The 15,371-nt window shown below is 36.1% G+C and overlaps 1 protein-coding gene across 1 annotated transcript in view; it reads right to left on the reverse strand.

The window, feature by feature from the left end:
• METTL15 (methyltransferase like 15) overlaps positions 1-15,371 on the reverse strand; it is a 213,452-nt gene that overhangs the window by 43,227 nt on the left and 154,854 nt on the right. Inside the window, 1 exon segment of the mRNA XM_005654689.3 lies at positions 3,012-3,203. Coding sequence (XP_005654746.2) covers positions 3,012-3,203 — 192 coding nt within the window.

Genomic DNA, 15,371 nt, shown 5'->3' on the forward strand with positions numbered 1-15,371 from the left:
TGCATAAGCTTTTGAATCTACCAGAGCCTCAATTTCTAACCTGTGAAATATAAGTAACAGTGCTTACTTCACAGAATCAAGGGTTCATGCAATTATAAAATAGTACAATGCCTGGCACAGAGAAACTCAATGGATGTCAATATCCTTTTGAGCTTGTCCATTCCTAGATTTGCCAACTGTCACTCTTGGAGTAACTGATAAAATCCCTGCTAGATCTTACCTGGCTGTTAATTCAACGACCCAAACCACTGAGCATCAAAATGTACCTTGTTAGTGATGGTAAATTCAGACTCATAGGATACAGTCCAGTTCTATCAAGACAATTTTAAGGTCAGTATGGATGTACTTAGCAGTTTTAAATAATACCTTTCTACTTTTAAGTAAGAAAATTAAAAGAGCATTTTGCTCAAATATGTTTCAGTGGAAAACAGGCATAATTTTATTTTACTCTCGTGTTAATACTGAGTAGCGGTATAGAAGTTTCCATAGGGCTACAAGGCAAAAGGGGCAATACTCTGGAAAGTCAACATGCTGCTACAAGACTTCAGAATAGGCATTCATATAGCAAATAAGTCAAGATACAAAATCTGCCCCTCCATGGAGTTCCCATCATGGCTCAGTAGTTAACGAACCCGACTAGTATCCACGAGGACTCAGGTTCGATCCCTGGCCTTGCTTAGTGGATTAAGGATCTGGTGTGGCCATAAGATGTGGTGTAGGTCGCAGACATGGCTAGGATCCTGGATTGCTGTGGCTGTGGTGTAGGCTGGCAGCTATAGCTCTGAATTGACCCCTAGCCTGGGAATCTCCATATGCCTTGGGTGTGGCCCTAAAAAGATAAAAGACAAAAAAAAAAAAAAAAAAAAAGAAAGAAAGAATAAGATCTGCCCCTCCAAATCAATAGTGAAGAGATCTCATCAATCCTACAGAGATCGCCAACTTAAAAATGACTACACTCATGAGAGAAAGAAAATATTGACATAAGTGGTAATTTATTTATTACCTTCTAGTGAAGAATACAATTAACAACAATGCTAGACCCACAAGTCCTCAGAGCAAGGGACTTCTTTCTGCTACATGAGAACTTTATTATAATCTGAAAGCTACTGTTGAAATTGGGATAGTACAGAATAAACTATGCCATAAGACTCCAGTGGTAAATGGCAACAGGTTAAGAAAGCCTCTTCCCTCCATCTTCATCACAGGGAAATATTAGCTTCCAGGATCTGACTGGCCAAATTTTTTGGCTTGGATTCCCTCTCCCCATAATACCACTTAGATTAGCTTTAAACATATTTGCAAATCTGACTTTCCTTTTTCTATGAATTCACTGTGAACTAACTCCTCCTTTCTGAATGTCATGTACTTTCTTTAGATTTATTTACATGTATGATTAGGTTGTAATTTGTGCTATCTACATAGAAGCCATCCTACTTTATAAGATAGATTTGCTCAAAACTAATCTTATCCATTATGTATTGACTTAAGAGTTTAATTCTCAGGGGCTATCTTATTTTCATGTTCTTATGGGAGAAACTCAGGAACCCTCAATCACAGACTACAATTTGCCAATTAAGCCTTTACATTAACAATACAGGGATTACTACTATTAACTATAAGTTTTGTTCACTGCGTTTCAGAAAGCAAGACATAGAAACAGCAGAAATTTGCTTGACATTTTATTACCTCTGCACAACAACCTCAATCTCCAAACATGAGAAGATATTTGACCTTTACTATTAGTCATTGGTTTTAAAGGATTTTTATTATTTTCTTTTATGATCATACTCTTCATTTCATGAATGCCAATTTGAGTACAAGAAGGTATGAGACCTAGAACAAAAAGGTTCCAACAAGTATGGGTCGCATTCTAAGTTAACAGGTCATACCAAAACAAGGGGTAAAAGCTATATGTGAATAATTCCCATGAGACAAAGAATTTTGTGGGAAAAAAGTCAAAGTCAGCTCAATCTTAAATTGTTGACTTAAATAGGACATTAAATTCCTTATATATAGGTCCTTCTCACAGATAGGAAGAAATGTTGGAAAACCAACTTGTTTCAGTAGAACCATTTCTGCAGATCTAGAACTGCAGGTTAGTAGCAGAATAGTTTATAAATTTAGATATGAGAAAGTCTAATGTTCTTCTTAGAAAGTAAGCTTTCCAAGTATAGGGACCACAACAAAAAATTTAGTGGAGAGGGGGCATAAAATAAGAGAGAAATGCATGGTTAAGCCTTGTTTTGTAGGGATAGGTTATCCAGTCCCTGGGCTAGGGCTGGGCATAGAGACAAGTGCTAATCTAAGCTTTTAAAAATAATTTAGATTTAAAAGAAATTATCCTATACTTTCCTAGGATGTGACCTAGGATATATATGTATGTGTGTATATATATATATATATATAAAACCCATTTGAATAATGGAGAGCAAATGTATCTCCAGGGTGGTGAGAATTGAAGAAGAGGTGTAAAGCTGTCTTACACATAATACTGCATCTGATAATAGTACCATAAATTCTAGTTTCCTGGAGAAGGTTGAACCTAAGTGATAGTACATAAAAAGGACAAAATTCACAATCGCTGACCTCTATAATCTTGCCTTTTATGCATTATTCAAAAGAATATGCATTAAATACAGTTCCTTTTACTTCTCACAAGAGGCATAGTTGGGCCTGCATAAAAATGGAACCATTGTTTCAGTATATCATATTTACCAATATCGTTAGTAGCTGAAAAGATTCACACTGTTTCTGTAAAAAAGGAAATCAGTATGAAGGTTATCCTCCACTATTTTGTGTGCAGACAGCAAAGATTTTTCTTTTAGAACCCCAAATCTAGAGAAAGAGTAAAGTCTATAATGAGTAGCAAACAAAACTGATTTATTATGTATGGAGAGTGTTAGGTGTGGGCGTGTGATGGGAATTCTACTGTCTTGAAAGGAAATTAAATTCAGAGTGTTTTTGAGAAATTGATTTCTTGTTGTGAAGAGAAATGTTTTATCAATACTCACCTGCCACCATCCATTCTCATGTCCAAGGGGCCATCCTTCCGAAGGGAAAAACCTCGTTCAGGGGAGTCAAGTTGCATGGAGGAACACCCAAGATCCAAAAGAACTCCATCCAAAGTCCCTGGCTGCACTCCAGCTTTCATTAGTAAGGCTTCTGCTTGGCTGAACTGGCCTAGGAGAGCTCGGATCTGTTTACTGGGAATAAACCCAGGAGATGGAAAAAACACTTATTATAATCATCAAAGTCTTTCTTAAGATCTAGGATCAATGAAAGGGAGCACATTCTATTATTAGCTTATTTAACCAATATACTTACTCAGTGCCAACCACATGTTTTGTACTATATAAAGACATATGGATATGGAAACTCAACACCTTTGGCTTCAACACCCGAGGTGATTCAACACAATTTTATTCTTGCTAATAAAAACAACTTACTTTACATATTTGTAAAAGTATATAACAATTTCATGAATTGCAAAAAAATTCCTTGTTAGACCAATCCTTTTATTGTTTTTCTTGGTTTTTATTTTTTTATTTTTATTTTTTTTAATTTTTTTTTATTTTATATTATTTTATTTTATTTTTTGTCTTTTTGTCTTTTTTGTTGTTGTTGTTGCTATTTCTTGGGCCTCTCCCGCGGCATATGGAGGTTCCCAGGCTAGGGGTTGAATCGGAGCTGTAGCCACCGGCCTGCGCCAGAGCCACAGCAACGCGGGATCCGAGCCGCGTCTGCAACCTACACCACAGCTCACGGCAACGCCGGATCGTTAACCCACTGAGCAAGGGCAGGGATCGAACCCGCAACCTCATGGTTCCTAGTCGGATTCGTTAACCACTGCGCCACGACGGGAACTCCTTATTGTTTTTCTTAAAAAGAAATTCTTAAATCTATGGGCTGGGAAAAGGAACATATGCCATTCTGTCAAAAGAATAAACCTTTGTACACTTCTGATGGGAGTGTAAAATGGTGGAGCCAGTATGAAAAACAGTATAGAAATTCTTCAAAAAATTAAAAATAGAACTACTATACCATCCAGCAATTCCACTTCTGGGAACATATCCAAAGGAAATAAAAAGACTATGTTGAAGTGATACCTTCACCCTCATCTTCATAACAGCATTACTTAACAATAGCAAAGACGTGAACGTGACCCAAGTGTCCATCAATGCAAGAACAGAAAAGAACATGTGATATGTACATATAATAAAATATTATTCAGCCATGAAAAAGAAAATCTTGCCATTTGTGACAACATAGATGAACCTTGAGGGCATTATGCTAAGTCAGACAAAGAAAGACATGTACTATATGAAATCAAGAGAGAGAGAGAGGAGAGAGAGAGAGAGAGAGAGAGAAAAGGGAAACATACTAATAAAAAAAAGAGATCAGATTTGTAGTTACCAGAGATGCAGGATAAGGAAAGGAGAATTTAATGTGATGGTCAAAAGGTACAAACTTCTAGATAAATAAGTACCAGGGATGTAAGGCACAACATGATGACTATAGTTAACACTACTATGTGGTGTCTGTGACAGTTAAGATTTCTCATCACAAGGAAAAAAACATCTCTTTTTCTTTTTTTGTATTTATGAGATGATGGATGTTAACTAAACATTGTGCTAATCATTTCATAATATATGTAAGTCAAATCATTGTGCTATACACCTTAAATTGTAAACTTTCCCATTGTTATATGTCAATTATTATCTCAATAAATATGAGATTAACGAGTAAACCAATTTAAATATAATAAGTAATAGAACAGATATCACAGAAAAAAAGATATGTCAAACATCTTCAAGCCAACCATTTTCACTTTCTCCACATTCCTCACATAATTCAGGATAGGGGTGTATGCAGCTGCATACCTAAAGAATAAAATTATACCTAAAATAAATGCCTTCTTGCAGAAGCAATGTTTTAGCTCTCAGCGGGGACTTTTGAAGTGAATGGAGCATTCAGAATCAACAGACAGGCAAGGAGTTGGGATCACCTTACAGCTATATTAATTCTCCTTCCTACACAAAGTGAGATGCTGCCTTCAGGGTTTTCAGAAGCCTTAGGGCGACTGGCATGCATTTTGGAAGGGAAATGAGAGGAGAAAAATTGGGCAACACTCCCAAGACCTCATTCCCTCCATCTACAGGTGTGTGGAGTGTGGATTTCAACAGTGTTGGGGGAATTCATATTTATGATATTTACTTATGTATTACATTGTTTAAGGAAAACTTCACAGCTCATTGGTAATTTTTTCTCAAATTCTGATGGGAAAAGTGATATTCAGATTCATTCACCAAATACCCACTGAATATCTGCTATGTGCCAGGCATTATGCTATTCTGAGGTATATACAGACAAATAAAGCATAGCTTTCTGAGCTTTGAGCTGAGAAGAAGAGATGTATAGTTTGCAAAACAACCTGATGAGTGCTAATAGTACAGAGATAGACAAATTGCTGTCTGTATTTGGAAAATATAAAATGAATGCTAATACTAGCATCGATAATAGAATGAGTAGAATCTTGGGATTGGAAAGCAACTCACAAATTACTTCTTCTAATTATTTAACTCATGTTTTAATCTTTTCCCTTTCCACCATCACTGTTGGGGGGCAAATGGGGAGGAGAGTCATTTTCATCACGTCTCATTTACCTCTTTAGTGAGGAAGGGATTTCCATTCTAAGATTATGGAAATAATTGAGCAAACACATAGCACCTGACACTGGACAGATGAGATTGACAGGAGTTTATTAATCACATACACTCACAGTCCAGAGGAGGAGGACACCAAATGCCATGCAGGGTACATAGCTGCTGCATTTAGGAACAGAGTGGCACAACAGAGGCTGTGGGAAGCAGATTTTATAGTGTCATGAGGGTGAGGTGTCCCATGCCCATGAAAATACGTGTTGGCTTGTTTGAATAGTTCCACGGGCTGGCAGGGAAGTGAAACCTGCTACACAGGGATAAGCAGGTACTGTGCCTTCTCCCTTTGATAAGGAGGGTCGTCTGGCTAGGAACTTTCTCTGTGGAAGCACAGTGGGGAAGAGAACTTGTGATTAGGCCATTCAAGGTTCCCCCATTTTTCCTCAGATGTCAGGAACACATAATATGAGGCTTAAATGTTAAGCCGTAAGTTATCTATAAACCATGGTTATCTAGCTTGTGTTTGAACATTCCCAATAGTAAGAACTCACTACTGCTTTTCTTCAGTCAGTTGTTTTTTTATTTCAGTTGATGGATGTTTCCTCACTAGTTTATAACTTTTGTCCCAGGTATCAGTCCATGCTAAACAATTAAAAATCCATGGCAGCCTTTCATCTATCTATTGTTAGCTATTGTAAGGGATATTTCTAGGCTACCTCTTAGTTGCCAGTCTCTCTTTTCCAACAGGACCTCAAAAATTTAGCCAAGAATTTCTGATCACATCTATGACGGTTTATGTGTCAAGTGGGCTAGGCTACAGTACCCAGATATTTAATCAAACACTAATCTAGGTGTTGCTATAAAGGTTTTTATAGATGTGGTTTACGTTACAATCAGTTCACTTTGAGAGAAGGATATTATCTTCAGTAGTATGGGTGGGTGTCACTCAATCAGATGAAAGGCTTTAAGAGCAAAAAATGAGGTTTCCCAGAGGAAGAAAAAAAATTCTGTCTCAGACTGTGTTATCATTTCCTATCAGTTTCCCAGCCTGCCCTACCATTTTAGACTAGCCATTCCCCACAACCGTGTGAGCCAATTCCTTGAGATAAATCTCTTTACACACACACACACACACACACACAATGTATATTTGTATCTATATCTCCTACTGTTTCTGTTTCTCCTGAGAATTCTATCCTAACAGATATAATATCTCAGCTCAAGAGGCATATTTATGATTAGCTAAGCTACTTTGCACACATGAGCCCCATGGCCCCTAAAAATTTGTTCTGAGATTGGCATGTGTCACAGCTCTGATCAATGAGATACAAAAGATATTTCCTAAGGATTCAGTAAAATAAAATTCTTTCTTCTAATGAGCTGCTGGAGGAAAACTGTTTTTCAGACTCTCACTTGATATGAAAAACCACATAACTCTGATCATTACCAGCAGATATCCTCAACCAAAGAAGAGAGAGGGTGGCAGCCAATTTGGCCAAAACTGTATAGCAGAGAAAAAGATTAACCAGGCCACTAGATTGAACTCATCTAAAATCTAACTCGTCTCTGAACTTTTGAGTTATATGAGCCTATAAATACCTTGTTGTTTAAAACCAATTTGAGTTGTTTTTTTCTTTTCCTATCAATGGAAAACATATAACTATTATTGCTGTTATGCTCCTCAGATGTTCATTTCTCTAAATCACGCATCTCTTGTTTCTTCTGCTATTCTCCACACAAAACATCTTTCACCATGTTAGCTGCTCTTTTTTGAATGCCTATGTCCCTAGATTTGAACTCCAAATCCTTGCCTCTTTTGTTCTAGTTACTATATTAATACAGGTCAAGGTCAAAATAGTTTTAGAACTTGTTTCACACTGCTGACTTATACTATCCAATACTCTTGTACACCACTGCTAAGCGTGTCTCCGTCACACTGTACTCGTGAAGTTTTGTTAATTATTGTAGATCTAGTACAATCTCTAATCTATATATTTTCCACAACTCTTTCAGTATTATCCTGAAACACAGAAATCTTTACACTGCAGCAAAAGCCTCAAACAAATCACTATTGCCCAGTCCTTTATTCCTTAGGCATAGAGCTATTATCCTGCTTAAAGCAATAAAATAAAAATAATATAGGGATGTTTGCATTCTTGGATGACTTCAAACATAACTGTTTATCACACAATATTCATATAATTTTATGCATGACAAAGAATTAACAAAAATGCAATCCTTGTGGCTCAAAACTCAGCATAATCATATACAAGTATGAGGATATCATATGGGAAAAAAAGTAACCATGAGGCAGCACCACAAAGTAGATCATGTGTTTAAGGCAGAATTTTCTGATGCTCTGTCAATTAAATATTTCTAGAATTAGATTATTCTCAGAGTAAAGAAGCCATCCAAAAGATTAACAACCAATCTGTTGAAAACAGCCTTAACTTCAGACTCTGAGGTATTATTTCACATATGCAACTGTATTGAGGCTAATTTTCCTGGACAGGCAGAATGTATGTCCACTTTTTTACTTTTTTCATCTCTTTCTTCTTGACTTTCTCTCTCTTTTTCCCTCAGGTCCTATTTTCTTCCTCCTTTTACTCAAATTTTATATTTTTAGTATTTTTGCATTTATTTTACAAGTGTTATGAAACAAGTAACAGAAAAGTGTGATTTGGCCAGAGAGGATCATGATGGCACAAAAACAGAATCAAACCAGGACATTTAGCATAACTAAAAATGTACAGTTTGTTTAAATCATTGTCATTATCATTGGCCATTACCCTAGGATGTCCAGGATGTAAGCAAAATGTTTGTGATTCAAAGAGCATGTTACATGAGAATAATTCTACAACCCAACACCATTAAAAGTAAGGCACTCAGCAACAGAGTGCCAATAAAACCTTGATAAGTACTGTTAATCTTGACACTGGCACGTCATCTGCACTTGGAATACAATTTTTGGATCTGTTTTATTATAAAGTAGTACATACTGAGGTTGGGGATGAAAGAGTAGCTGCTACTCACTGTGTATCTGATTTAGGATTGAACATGGAACTTCAACATTCCTCTACCTGCATACAGTCTAATGATAATGATTAAGGATAGTTTACCCCACAAATTATAAAAGTGGATCCAACTCACAGAGTTGAACATCTTGTAGTTAACATGAGTACTTATCTGGTTTTGTCTTTAGAAACCCAAAACTCCCATGGTTTACAAAATATTTTATATAAATTGGTACTTTTTTTTTTTTTTCTTTACTGCCCAGGGATAAATAAATATCAGTTTCATGGACAGAAGACTTATTTGTATAGAATCGGATTTCTTTGAAAAAGTGGGCTTGGATAAAGAAGCGATTTTTAAAATATGAAACCTTAAAAAAATTTTCAGGCAAAACTTTGAATTTGAAAACTAACTGTTCCTGAGACTAGCTAGGGGAGAAAAACATAACTATAACATTTATCCTTTGAGGGTTTAACACTTCTTCATATTAATCAACAATATAAAATATATGCTTTAATTAACTCTAATCTCAAGTACAGTAATGATCCTAACCATAGCACACAAATGTGGAAACCAGACATACACAACTGCCAAACACATTAAAATGGTCCACGGAATTATTAATAACAATGGTCTTGATGTTCTTCGAATCACTTAATGTTTGCCATGTGACAAACCCTAAAACTTAGTAGCTTAAAGCGCAATCATTTATCAGCTCATATTCTGTGGGGTGGAAATTTGAGTTGGGGAGTCAAGAGATTCTTTTAATAGCAGGTTGACTGAGGTTGAGTTGGTCTTATGGTCACATTTGGCCTTATGGAGAAAACTAGCTTTAAGACTTTCAAAATAACTCCAAGATTTCTTAAAAACAATGTGTGAGATCAAATTAAAAAAATACTAGAGATCCTTTGTGGTACAGCAGGTTAAGGATTTTGCATTTTCATTGCAGTAGATCTGGCATTGTCATTGCAGGGGCTAGTGTTTCATTCCTGGCCCGGGAACTTCCACATGCCACAAGTGCAGGCAAAAAAAAAAAAAAAAAAAATTAGATAAACCAACCTTAAGGAATAGGTAATAAAAATAGATATACAGTATACACAAGAATAGAATTATCAGAATGGATCATTACGTACTGATTAATAAGTTCATGAGAACAGAGGACAAAGAGATAATTTTTGGCTCAAAATGCCTCTATATAAAATAGCAAAATAAAAATCAGACCAATAGAAATCAGAAAAATATAATAACAAATTAAGAATTCAATAGATAGGTTTGAGAGCAGCTTAGGAATAGCCCAAGAAAGGATTAGTGACATGGAAGACAGTCCAGTAGAAAGTATTAAGACTTAAAGGCAAAGTAAATAATTTGGAAAATACAGAAATTAAGCATAAGAGACATGTAACATGGTAAGGAGATCTAACATATGTATAACTTGAATTCCAAAGAAGAAGAGATAGAAAATGAGGTAAAAGCAATGTTTAAAGACATAAAGGTCAAGAGTTTTACAAAATGATTCAAGAATTCAAAATCACAGAGTCAGGGGAGTTCCTGTCATGGCTCAGGGGTAACAAAACCAACTAGTATCCATGAGGACGTGGGTTCAATCCCTGGCCTTGCTCAGTGGGTTGAAGGATCTGGCATTGCTGTGGCTATGACACAGGCTGGCAGGAAGCTGCAGCTCCAATTCAACCCCTAGCCTGAGAACTTCCATATGCTGTAAGTATGGCCCTATAAAGAAAAAAAAAAAAAAAAAAAAACCAAAAAAGAGAGTCAAAAAGCACAATAAGGGAGTTCCCGTTGTGGTTCAGAGGGCCAAGATTCCAACCAGTATCCATAAGGATGTAGGTTCGATCCTGGCCTCACTCAGTGGGTTAAGAATCCAGCGCCACAGATGTGGCTCAGATCTGGCATTGCTGTGGCTATGGTGGCTGCAGCTCTGATTCAACCACTAGCCTAGGAACTTCCATATGCCACAGGTATAGCCCAAAAAAGACAAAAAATAAAATAAATAAATAAATAATAAATAAACAAATTCCAAAGTGGATACAAACATATATTTTAAAAAAAAGATCATGATAGTAAAATTTGTGAAGACAAAAGAAAATTAAATATTAGAACAGTCTAAAGGAAAAAAATACATTAGATTCATAGAAGCAACAGTCAGAATCACAATAATAAAAGCCAGAAGACAAAAATAAGTGACAAATTGCCTGCAAAAGTGAAAAGCAAATAAAGATATTTTCATACAAAGAAAACTAAGATAATTCACCACCAGAAGACCCATGCTGAAAGAGATACTAAAAATGGTTTTCTTCAGGTAGAAGGAAAATACTCTCAAATGAAAGAAAGGAAATGCATGATGGAATGAAGAGCAGTGAAATGTGTAAGCATATGGGTAAATCCAGATGAATACTGACTGTATAAGATTATAAAAATTTCTTGTAAGTTCAATATATAGAGATAGTTAAAAATATACAATAGTGGCACAAAAGGCACTGCATAGTAAATATGTTATAAAGTCCTTGTAATTTCAATGTCTAGAAAGAGACTAAAGTACTAATTTATATTAGAGATTCATAAAACAATTATGTATGCTGTGACTCCAGAGTAATGTTAAAAAGCATAGTAAAATAATGTATAACATATGAACAAACAGAGAGAAGAGATAGAATAATAAGGAAAAAAGGTGACAATAAAGAAGTAAAAAAGGAACAAAGAAAAAGTTAGACATAAAAAAACAACTAGGGGAGTTTCTGTCGTGGCCCAGCAGAAATGAATCAGACTAGAAACCATGAGGTGGCAGGTCAATCCCTGGTCTCCCTCAGTGGGTTAAGAATCCGGCATTGCCATGAGTTGTGGTGTAGGTCTCAGATGTAGCTTGGATCTGGCATTGCTGTGACTATGGCATAGGCCAGTAACTACAGCTCCAATTAGACCCCAAGCCTGGGAACCCCCATGTGCGGAGGGTGCAGCCCTAAAAAAAAAAAAGAAGAAGACAAAAGACAAAAGGAAAAAAAACAACAACAAAAAAAACCCAAACCAGTAGGTAGATAGTAGATAGGTCTAAACTCAAATATATTAGTAATTACATTAAATATTCTTGGACTAAATAAGCTAATAAAAAAGATTTTCAAAATCCAATGATAATGCTACTTATAAGAGATAATGACTGTTTTTTGGACAAGTTGGACATAGAGAGGTTGAAAATAAGAAGACGGAAAAAATGTCATGCAAACACTACACAAAAGAAAGACAGTATCAAATACAGTAGACAGAAACAGTACTAGAAATACAAAGAGGTATTTTATCGTGATAAAAAGGTCAAATCTAGTAAATCACATGACAACTACAAATCTTTTTATCCCACAGCCACAGCACGCAGGATCCAAACTGTGTCTGCAACCTATACCACAGCTCACAGCAACACTGGATCGGTAGTAACCCACTGAACAAGACCAGGGATGGAGCCTGCATCCTCATGGATGCTAGTCAGATTTGCTTTTGTTGAGCCACGATGGGAACTACATTTTTCACATTTAGATTCATGAAATGCTTTATGGAATCATTTTATAACCAGTGAATCAACCTAAAAGAGTGTATTTTAAGATTCTGTTTATGATATCTTGCCACCTACATTATCAAGAAGAATTTAAAGAAAAAAAATACTACTATGTTAAATTAACAAAGGAAATAAAATTCATAATTCATACCAACCAAAACCAGAGAATTCAGCTAAGGTTAACTTCAACTCTTTCTTCAATAAGGAAGAAAACGTTGAAGTACTTTATTTTGAAGGATAGAATTATAACACTACCAAAAGACACATGAAAAAATTTGCTCAGTGCCACTAATTATTAGAGAAATGCAAATCGAAACTACTGAGAGGAGTTCCTGTCATGGCGCAGCAGAAACGAATCTGAGTAGGAACCATGAGGTTGTGGATTTGACTCCTTTCCTCACTCAGTGGGTTAAGGATCTGATGTTGCCATGAACTGTGGTGTAGATCACAGATGCAGCTCAGATCCTGCATTGCTGTGACTGTGGTGTAGCCTGGCAGCTGTATCTCCAATTGGACCCCTAGCTGGGAACCTCCATATGCCATGGGTGTGACCCTAAAAAGCAAAAAAACAAAACAAAACAAAGCAAATCTACTATGAGATAACACCTCACACCTGTCAGAATGGCTATCATTAACAAGTCAACAAATAACAAATGCTGGACAGGCTGTGGAGAAAGGGATACCCTCCTATGCCATTAGTGGGAGTGTAAACTGGTACAACCACTATGGAAAACAGTATGGAGGTACCTCAGAAAACTAAATATAGAACTACTATATGACCCAGTAATACCACTCTTGAGCATATATCTGGATAAAACTTTCCTTGAAAAAGATACATGCACCCCTATGTTCATTGTAGCACTATTCACAATAGCCAAGACATGGAAACTACCTAAAAGTTCACTGACAGATGAATGGATTAAGATGTGGTATATATAAACACAATGAAATACTACTCAGCCAGAAAAAAGAACAAAATAATGTCATTTGCAGCAATATGGATGGAACTAGAGACTCTCCTACTGAGTGAAGTAAGTCAGAAAGAGAAAGACAAATACCATATGATAATCACTTATATCTGGAATCTAATACACGGCACAAATAACCCTTTCCACAGAAAAGAAACTCGTGGACTTGGAGAACAGACTTGTGGTTGCCAAGGGGGAGGAGGAAAGAATGGGGTGGACAGGGAGTCTGCCCTCTTCCAGAAAGAAGAGAGAAACACCATTTACTGTTGGTGAGCAATAAGGTCACAGACACAGAGGAAGTCCCGTGGGGGTATTAGCTGTCCTTATGCATCAACTGACCCTAACTCTAATGTGCAAGTCTGAAATTACCAATTCCTACCCAAGTATCTTTTGATGGATGATTTATAAAACAGCACTATAAATTCAGTTTAAATAAAAAAATAAAAATCACTAAATATAACTCAGAATTTTTTTTTTTTTTTGTCTTTTACCTTTTTAGGGCCGCACCCGAGGCATATGGAGGTTCCCAGGCTAGGAGTCTAATCAGAGCTGTTGCAGTCAGCCTATGCGAGAGCCACAGCAACATCGCTAGATCCGAACTGCGTCTGCAACCTACACCACAGCTCACAGCGGTGTCAGATCCTTAACCCACTGAGTGAGGCCAGGGATCGAACCTGCAACCTCATGGTTCCTAGTCAGATTTGTTTCCACTGTGTCACAACGGGAACTCCTAACCCAGTATTTTTAAGTGAAGGAAAAATCTATAATGGAAGTCAGCAGTGCTTTTCAAATGAAGAGAGCAGTCATTCATGAAAAATTCAGACCATAAGTCCAATGTTTGAATTTTAAAATTAATATATAGTATAATCTACTGTACGTATATCTGTATTCATTTTAATATATAATAATGTTTTATATATATATAATGATTTTTATTTTTTTCCATTATAGCTAGTTTACAATAATGTTTAATTTAAAATGATGTTTAACAAATCAAACTGATACTCTAGGAAGACATACCAAGTTTCTCTTGTAGTCTTGAATACTCATTGGCAACACTTCTGACAACCATTAGTACATTAAAATGATGCATTCAGGGAGTTTCCATCATGGCTCAGCAGCTAATGAAACTGACTAGTATCCATGAGGATGCAGGTGCAATCTCTGGCCTCGCTCAGTGGGTAAAGGACCTGGCCTTGCTGTGAGCTGTGGTGTAGGTTGCAGTTGGGACTCAGATCTGGCATTGCTGTGGCTGTCGGGTAGGCCAGCAGCTGCAGCTCTAATTCAACCCCTAGCTTCCATATGTCTCAGTTGTGGCCCTAAAAAAGACAAAATAACAAAATAATGCATCTGGAGAAGGAAAAGAAAGCAAGCAAACCTTTCTCATTGGTGGTTCTCATTAGTGTCAAAACTCAATATGGTTATTACATAATATAATAAGATTTCAGCAAGTAGCTCATGGGTTTTTTTTTAGGAAAAGAAAATATGGCCTTTCCGACCTCTTGCAAAAATTCATTAAAACTTAAAATTGATAGTGAGATTTTAGTGGGTTTTCATTGTTTTTTTAAGTTCAGAGGGAGTTAGGAAAAACTCATTCCCTCTATAAATGCAAATTAATCAGCTAAATGTGTGTCAGAAGCAAATTTTTTAGAGATACTATTTTACAGTGGCTTCTCTGTGAAAAGACTTTTCTGTACTTTTCAATTGCTTAGTTTTATTTCTGTGACAACTGTGTATTGTTTTTCATTAAAAAAAAATATTTGAGTGAACATTAGTAGGAGGTAATATCCCAAACCAAGAGGAATTTGTTTTACGTATATCTTGACTGTCATTATTTTGCAAAAAGTTGATTGGGTGATTAGGTTCAAACCTTGAAGTAGAATGTAAGGATAATCCTGAGGATTTGATTTTTTGAGGGTCAGGTTAATGTTGTCTAATGCCAATACCTTCTAGTCTGTAAGATTCCACTTCCTATAAATTTAAAATACAGTACATGAAAGATTTTTAGATGTGGTCCAGTATGCTAAATTTTGTATTTTCAATCCATTTAATAAATATAATTAATAAAACATACCATACCCAAATACTTAGAAAATTTGAAGCATTTGAGTACTAAAGCAATTAAGTAGCTTTATTATTCAAGGATTATTATTAAGTTCGGGTGCAAAATGTATT

The sequence above is a fragment of the Sus scrofa genome, chromosome 2 (genome assembly GCF_000003025.6).
Source record: "Sus scrofa isolate TJ Tabasco breed Duroc chromosome 2, Sscrofa11.1, whole genome shotgun sequence".
Classification (NCBI taxonomy): domain Eukaryota; kingdom Metazoa; phylum Chordata; class Mammalia; order Artiodactyla; family Suidae; genus Sus; species Sus scrofa.